Source organism: Cydia fagiglandana, chromosome 14 (assembly GCF_963556715.1).
Source record: "Cydia fagiglandana chromosome 14, ilCydFagi1.1, whole genome shotgun sequence".
Classification (NCBI taxonomy): domain Eukaryota; kingdom Metazoa; phylum Arthropoda; class Insecta; order Lepidoptera; family Tortricidae; genus Cydia; species Cydia fagiglandana.
In genome coordinates, this window is record NC_085945.1 from 11,686,631 (window position 1) to 11,695,675 (window position 9,045).

Sequence of the window (9,045 nt, forward strand, 5' to 3'; positions counted from 1 at the left end):
TACAACCGCACTTAAAAAAGCCTTCACCGATAAGCCCAAAACTTGTTTTAGCTCTGAACTCCTCGAGGTTACAGGCTAGGCAACGACAGGCGGTCTTATCGCTAAGCAGCGATCTCTTCCAGACAACCTTTGGATAGCATGCAGGAAACTAAGAACTCACAACATTGGAGGGGTACCTAGTGCCGATATACATTTAATTCAAGAAACTGAAAACGCGAACGATTGTATACCAACTTTAATACATACATACCAGACTTACTTCTATAAGAAAATATATACATACATAATATACTTATTATACCACCATAAATAAAAAGAACTTAAGGCAGCGAAAGGTAATGAGTTTTCAAAAGATGTATGGACTACAAGTAGGGTTGCCATACGTCCGGATTTGTCCGGACATGTCAGGATTTTTGACCCTTTGTCCGGATTGCGGTCGGACTTGACAAGTGTCCGGATTTTTAGATATGACCCAATAAAAAAAATGTTTACGTGATATATTTATTACAAAGTTAACACAGTTTTCATGAATGAAAGGATACATAAAAGTATTAGCAGAGTTGGGCAAAATGTAATCGACTGACGATTAACGATTAAAATTAACCGACTTAATCGCGAGCAACGATTAAAAGTGACGATTAATTAATTTTAGTCGAAAAGCTCCGACTAATATTGTCACGATTAAATTAATCGTCGACTAATTACCGGCGATTAATTTTTTTAATCGATTAATTAGTTCGATTAATTTTCTCTCGATTAATTTTAGCAATAAATATGGTCTTTTTAACCGACTTTAAAAAAAGAACGAGCTGCCTAATTCGTCTGAAACATTTATAAATAATATAAGTAACAGACGAATTTTTATGTATGTTCACTTGGAGACTATTAATTTCGACCGTCTTCGAATTTTGTTTTTGTTTGAAAAGGGATGTTTTAGAGTTCGTCCCATTTTGTTATCAATAAAATACTGAAATCGCTATAGGCATACCTAAAGCAAAATTATCTTTTTTTTAAACAAACACGTGCATTTGCTCTCGAAAGGTACTTACTATTGTGCGAATTATATAGACCGGCTGACGAAGATATAATAATGGCATTTTAAGCTCTGTAGGCAATTTTTTTTGTTAAAGGTTGTTCTTATCTCGGGTTATGTTGACAGTTCTTAAGGTCGTATAACAATGGCAAATTATGGATAAACGGATTGTTATCTATTTTGCAATTTCTAGTCCTGTGTAAACAATAAAACAAACCGACAAAGAGTACGTATGCTTAGTATTTTATGTCACTGTATTATATGCCACGTGTTATTAGTTTCTCAACTTACCCAGGTGTTTAACCCTTAAATGCATGATTTTGTCTTTTTGCCGGAAATTAATATATGTATCACATAATTGTTTCCTGATTCTAGGAAAAATGGTAAAAAAAATATAGCATCGATTTTTACTGCGAAATCAGTGTTGGAAGTTTCATAGGCTAAATCATATTTTATGTAAATATATAATTACATACTAGTAAGAGATATAGGAAAAATCTTACTGCCATCAGAAAGGTATACTATTTGTGATATTCCTATGATAAATTCTTGAAATATAAAATTATTACAAACCCCGAAAAATGTGCCCAAAATCACGTACTAAAAATCATCAACTTCCGGGTTTTTCCAAGGTTTTCGACATTTCGTCTGATGGCACTCATTTTCACAAAATTTAAATCCGTGTCGCAAAAGGTTTGGAGTGTAAGTGTAGCGTTCGATGTAAGTAGTAATTACTGCATTGACAAGTTGAAACCTTATAGAAAACAACTGATAAGAGGTAAGTAATGTGTTTGCTCTTACATACACATACGTCGTTCTCTTTCTAATTTTTATACCTGCGCTACAAGCCCTAAACCCTTACCTATAGTTCTTTTTTTTAGCATTAGAAATCAGGTAAACAATCTTGATGTGTCTTTTAATTGAAAAACACATTTTAAAAATAAGTTACGGCAAATATGAAACAATTATGAATCTAATACGATCATCTATATTCTTCTGCTTTCGTAAGTAATAGTTACTGATTTTTAAAAAGCGTTTTTCAATTAAAAGACATGTCAAGATCGCTTACCTTCTTGCAAGTTCTTTCTAATCATTCTATCTTTCTAAGCATTAGAATCTAATGCTAAAAAAAACGAATTATAGAGATGCCGCGCTAAGTTATCCGCATTATTATAGTAACCAATGTAACCATCTTATATTATTGAAGCACATTTATAACACTGGAATGGTTTTTAATGTGTACGCAAGAAGTTTTGATTTTTAGTTACATACAAAAATGACCACCTGTCTACTTTCAATCGAGAGTTAATCGAGAAATTTAATCGATTAATATTAAGATTAATTCAATTTCAATCGTATGTTAGGTCGACTAAATTAATCGCGATTAAATTAATCGCCGATTAATTTTGACGATTAACTTTTTTAATCGATGATTGATTAGTCGATTAAAAAGTTAATCGATTAATGCCCATCTCTGAGTATTAGTAAGTAATCAACGAAAACAATAATATTTCTTTCAACTATACAGTACACCGCAGAGAGCAACGCGCCGACGCGGCGTCGTTCAAGCTACGCCAAATCTCTGTTACAAGAAATTTCCGGATTTTTAGGGTGATGTCAGGATTTTTATCAGGACATTTAATTCTTCCATATGGCAACCCTAACTACAAGTAGGTACCTAGGTACTTGTTTAGAATTCACCGATTTAAACTTTCACGATTACTAAACAATTAAGTACTTGTATCCGGTTCTTTGTGTTGCCTAGGTGTCTAATCGATATATAAATTTTAGTTGATTATTGGTGGATATCTACAGGCTTGATCTATCTATCAGTCAATTATGTATAGGTACCTAATGTTCTATTATCGAACAATTTATCATAATTTACAGTGTACCTACTGTGAGAACGGCACGTGGAGGATACGGAAGAACCGATATACGAAACGATACGATACGATATCGAATACGAAATCGAGGAGTTGGTGGCCGGACCCAATGTCATCGGCGAAACGAAATCCCACAGACTTCGCTGGTTCGGTCACAAAGAATGGGAGAGGATCGGGCTGCCGAGATGGCGCACTTGGAAAGACCGACTGGTGGCCGCCCGGTAAGTCGGCCCAGATACCGCTGGGGAGAGTGTGGAAGCGGATCTGCGTCAGCTTCAAGCCGATAATTGGCAGGAAACGGCGCAGGACAGGGAAACGTGGCGTGCTCTCGTTTCCGAGGCCAAGACCCTCTTTGGATCGCTGAGCCATATTAGTTAAGTAGTTATAATTTACTGTTGTTCATAACAGATATGTATGTACATTGTACCTACCCACATGAATGAGCTAAAGAAGTCTGTTCTATCCTCCAGCATATCTGTTACCTGTGGGTTCCTATAGGTAATTTGCTTTTTAAATTTTAACGTATAATAAGGACTTACTCGAATGATCTAGATAAAAGATATACTTAAATAATTTAAGTTAGATAAAAGTATCAAATTTAACATTTTTAATACGCAGTATCACAAAATATATATCTTCGTAATACAAAATGCTAAACTGTAGCAGTCATGCGGTGGCTTTATGACCCAATGAATCTTGAAAATACTTTACATGAAATAATTTTCTTGTATTTTTTTTTCTTTTTTTTTAGGCATCGTAAGTTTGTACAAATAAAACTGATGATTCAAAAACTTTACAAATGAAATTAGCAATCTTTCAGAATGCATTTTTCCAAAAACTTTAATAATACTTGATAAAAACAAAGAAAGAAATAAACAAACATAATAAAACTTACAAAACTAAAATGAGAATTAAATAATTTTGTGAATTAAATAAGAATAAATGTATTTTTTTTAGTTTGATTATTTTATTTATTTATTTAATCTTTATTGCACAAAAGAAAAATCTTATAGTACAAAAGGCGGACTTAATGCCATAAGGCATTCTCTACCAGTCTACCTTAAGGCTAACAGCCATCATCTGACTTTAAGAAGCATCGTCGTAGTTGATTTTAATTTTATATAGGTACTTAATGTAATATCGTATGAACATTTGGACAGTCATTTTCTTGTAGCAGCGAGTCTAGTTAATGAATCTGATTGTCTCGCACATCCACAACTGATTGTTTTGACGCAATTGGCATTAAATGATATCATTCTCTTTCTATTACTGTTGCTTATTGTGATGTCCGGTTTGATTAGGACCCCTTTGTGTTATCGCAAAGATAATATTTACATCGGCATATTAGCAAGCAATAAGATTAGTTACGTGTTAGCAATTGCTTGCAATGACGCGTGTACTCTTTTCCTGTGCGCTGCTGTGTTTTGGCGGCAGCTTGGCTTGGCCTAGCTTGGGGAAATCCTCAGAAAATGGTAAGTATATTTCATGTCATTAATAGTTGTCAATCTCGCCACGCGTCGTCATAATGTTTAGAATTTTTGTAATTGTGTTTGAAATTTTTATTTTATTTCGATGGGTGTACCTAAATATTTTTATTTTAAATACTTAACAGATAAAAGTCTAGTATATTAAAGAAGACTGACAACTCTTGTATAATGCCTGATATAAATGATATTTTATAGTTATTTGTTTTACAAAGGAGCAAAGTTGTTGTTTAACCGCTCGTGCTATACTGATACCCGAGCAAGCGAAAGATTTCAAAATTGAACAACGAGCGTAGCGAGTGGTTCAATAAATGGAATATTGAGCGTTGCGAGGGTTTCAAAACACGAGGGTTAAACAAAATTTGCCTCCGAGTGAAACACACAATTTTTCACCACACCAACCCGAAGCAAATATAAAATATCAAACAAAATCAAACCAAATCAAATCCAAATGAATGTTATTAAATATTTATCATCCAAAATCATCATTTAAAAGTCAATCCTACCAGCAAACATAAGAAAACAACTCAAAATTTGATTACTTTGCCTCACATGTGAATAAAATGCAACTTTGCCATTAGTTTTTGAAGTGCAAAGTAAGCCTTTCCTAGCTGGTGTGGTGAAAAATATGTTTTTTACATATTAATTATTTGCTAATGAAAACTGCCACTTTACTGCTATAAGTATTACTTACCTACTTATAATTTCAAAACGTACTCGTATAATTGGGCTTGTATTTTGATTGTAAATAAAGGATTTTGATCCCTTCCTTAGAAAAGGTTTAAAAATGTTAAATATATATTGAGGCTGAATATAATGAATGCTGAATTGTAAGTACTTACACCAACATACATATAAACATCTACTTTAGTGTCACATAATATACGTAATTAAATTTTATCATTATGATATAAATAAATCTTAATCTAATCTTAATCATCCATTACGTAATTTATAGATTTGTAAACTAGATTAAGTAATTATTTCTGTATGTTATCAAGTGTACCTACTACCTACCCGTCTATATCTTTAATTATACCTACACATAATTCATGCTTATTACAAAAGCAAAAAAAGCGAAAGTAGGGAGTTGAGAGAGATGGAAAGTGGAACAGAACCCTGACTGATAGAAAAAGTCGCTGTAGATAATTTAGACAAAGTATATAAGTACCTACTTAATTTTTTTGAATCAGACGGTGTGGTCTTCTGTTACTACGGAGAATGGGCCAATACGCGACCCGGAGCCGGCCGCTTCGGCGTCAGCGACATACCCACGGATCTCTGCACACACATCGTCTACTCTTTCCTGACGCTATTCGGACCCACAGGGAATCTGATTATCCCTCTTGAATCAACGCATGAAGAGAAAAGCAGTAAGTGACCCTAATCAATCGGTATGGTTTTGGTAATCAATAATCATATTTGTTACCAAATCATATTTGTTTATTTTGTAATTATTGGTTACCTTTATTACTTCTAAAAATTTGACATGCAAAAGTGTCCCTGTAGCCTATTTGCTGAAATTTTTTTTGATGGCTACTTATGACGACGCTTGCTTAACCAACGCGAGGCCCAGAGCCGAATGCTTCGGAGTCAGTCGGAGTCAGCGACTTACGAGTAAAGTGGACCTCTAGATCTCTGCACTCACATTATCTACTCATTCCTCACGCTTCAAGGAGACTGTCTTATCCGCGATTCGGTTTCCTGCGATTATCTGTAAATAAATACCTATAACATTGTTGATATGCACCCATATTCGCTCCGTGCATGACTGTGGCGGGGCCCTAGTGGGTGTGGGCCATATTGCTTTGACAGTAGGCTACTGCCAAATAGTATGAAGATATCGTCTCACAAAAGTTCATATTTTCATGTGGTGCGTAGGCCTCGCCTGTTTTTCCGCACCACCAACTTGAAAATAATAGCGCCATTGATTGTTTGTACATCTGTTTTCAGATTCCGTAGCGGATCTAATAGCCTTGAAACAGTCCACTGCCAATTTAAAAATCTTGGCCGCTATTGGCGGTTGGGTAGAAGGTTCGGATAACTTTTCACCGGTAAGAACATTATGGAATATCCAAAAATTCTGATATGACGATTCAGCATATAGGTACCTACAGGGTGAAATTTTAACCCACGTTTATAATTTGTAAGGAACTTTATAGGTCTTACCGAACAACTTTAATTAACCCATACAAATCAGCGGCATCACGTCAGCCGGAATGAAACAGATCAATTTTTTCGCGATATCGGCGTTGGTCCCCAAATAAAAGTTGTTCAGTAATATGACCTACAAATTCACTACGGAGAGTAGGTATGAACAGTGGTTAAAATTTTACCCTGTATTTAGGTACCTTAATAGGTAAATTCAGCTTCACTACATTATCTGCCCGATTCGAACTTTAAGATACGTCAATTATTATATCTGGAAACGATATAGATGGACACATCTATGTGTCAGTGTCTAAAGTGACGTTTTTGTTTGAACAAAAGTCACATTTGACACTGACTTATCTAATCCATATCGTTACTAGATATATTCAGTGACGTATCTTAAAGTTCGAATCGGGAAAGTTATTATTCCTCTAATCAGGTGGTCAACAATGATACTCTGAGGGCAACCTTCATCAGCAACTTGTACGAGTACATCGACACCAATGGCTTCGATGGCTTGGATTTGGACTGGGAGTACCCTGCGCAACGAGGAGGCCTAGAGTCTGACAAGGTCAGTTTTGGCTAGTTTAAAGCGCCCGGACACTACCATTATGCTTTTGCTCCTAAATTTTACTCGAATGGACTAAACTTGACTAAACTAAGTATGTAAAATATTAATAATCTTGAGGTAATTCGCATAACATTTCCCAAGGTCCACACATACATAGATATTTTTACAAAACAACTGTAAGTAAATATATCCAGCTGCTTTATGATGTTATGATACAAACCTTCTTATGCCATATTTTAAACCTTACTACGTTTTATTTTGTTCACATACACTTTGGAATTTGAATTAATCAATAGTACGAGTAAATATTTACCTATGAACAGTAGGTACTGTAAAATAAACAACCTCTAAATAGCGTATATGTGTCAGGAAAAATTCATTTTGTTCCGGTTTTGTGGCTCTGTTTGCAAATTCTATACAATGCTCTTGGTAAGATGCTGACTTATTTTACGATTTTTATGTTTCCTTAAGGCGAGATTTATTGCATTTTAGATTGGAAATTTATTCGTTTAGTGTCACACGTTGCTATAGTTACAGTTAGTTGTCCAGAGGAAAAACGGCACTTATAATCCTGATTTTACTTTATTTAAATTTACGAAACATGAATTTTTGTGCTTGTATAAGCTAATCAATTAAGTTTTAAGATTTACCTCCGACGTATCGAGGGCAGCGCGATGTCGCCGTAGTCTCAGAGAAGACTGGCTAAGTTGACATCAATATCGTCTAGCCTCTAGCCGCGTTTTATAATTAAATAATAATGTGTAGGAATCTTAAAAGTTTAAATTAGTCGTACAAAAACTGTTGTGAGGCATGCCTGGGTAAACACCTGCCTGTCTATACATTGAATAATTTTACGGTTTAGACTCACTTTGTTTTTAGTCACTCGCACATGTTTCGGAGTGCCTAGGTCTCCTTTCTCGAGCACTATAGTTCGTTTTTGTTGCATTAGAATTAGAAAGAACTTAAAAGAAGGTAAACGATCTTTACATGTGCGACGCGGCGCGCCGCATTACGCGATATACGGTTTAACGTAAAATTATTCAATGTTTAAGTTAGTGTTTTATTTATTTATTTAAGCTTTATTGCACAAAATATAAAAATAATATACAAATGGCGGACTTAATGCCTAATGATATTCTCTACCAGTCAACCATCGGGCCAAACGGAGACATGTAAAATAATTTTATAACCCATTTCCATAATTGCCCAGAGGGGCATATATTACGCTTAGTAGATACTAAGCGTGTCATATATGTGGTAGAACGTGAATCAATATTTCTCCTGACAAAATGTGCCACTATTGTAGAGGATTATTATCCAATATCTACAGTACGTAGGCATTTACGTTCCTCGTTCCTTCAATCAAACTGTTCTGTCCGTTAATTATCGGCTCGTGCCGATCCGTCCGTCTGTTTCAACTCAATAGCTGCCGAACACTCAATTTCCTGATACATCTCGTTCGTTTAATTGATAGGACTCGCTATTCTCGTCCGGGATGGCATTCACATCTTTCAAAATATTAGTTAATAATTAATGCCATCGCAATCCAGTGCGGGAACGATGCCTCCCAAAGGGCACCAAATTTTGATAGATATATTTTTTTTTGTTTTTTTTTATTAATTCAATCTCTTTATTATTTGTGTGTCTTTCCCATCACGGAACAATGGTGTTCCGGACCTTTGGGAGGCGTGCGCGGAGCCGAAGCCAACATGTAGAGGCCCTTTTGACACTTTAATGAAATGTAAGGGGTACACCGAGCGGATGCTGCCCTTACCCGTGTCATGGGACGCACGCAGAGGCAATCTCTTTATTATTATTATTTTTAGTTTTAGTTATTTTAATTGTAGTTAGTTTAAGTTTTATATTCCTGTTTATGTCTTTTAGTAATATATATTAATAAATGAATATTAAAAAAATTAC

The 9,045-nt window shown here is 35.0% G+C and overlaps 1 protein-coding gene across 1 annotated transcript; it reads left to right on the plus strand.

Annotated features, from left to right (window-relative positions):
- The first annotated feature begins 4,306 nt into the window (after positions 1 to 4,306).
- Positions 4,307 to 7,140, plus strand: LOC134671009 (endochitinase-like). Its single transcript, XM_063528829.1, has 4 exons — positions 4,307 to 4,391; positions 5,597 to 5,776; positions 6,357 to 6,457; positions 6,994 to 7,140. Exons 1-4 carry the CDS (start codon positions 4,307 to 4,309, stop codon positions 7,138 to 7,140), a joined length of 513 nt encoding a protein of 170 aa, XP_063384899.1.
- The last annotated feature ends 1,905 nt before the right edge of the window (positions 7,141 to 9,045 follow it).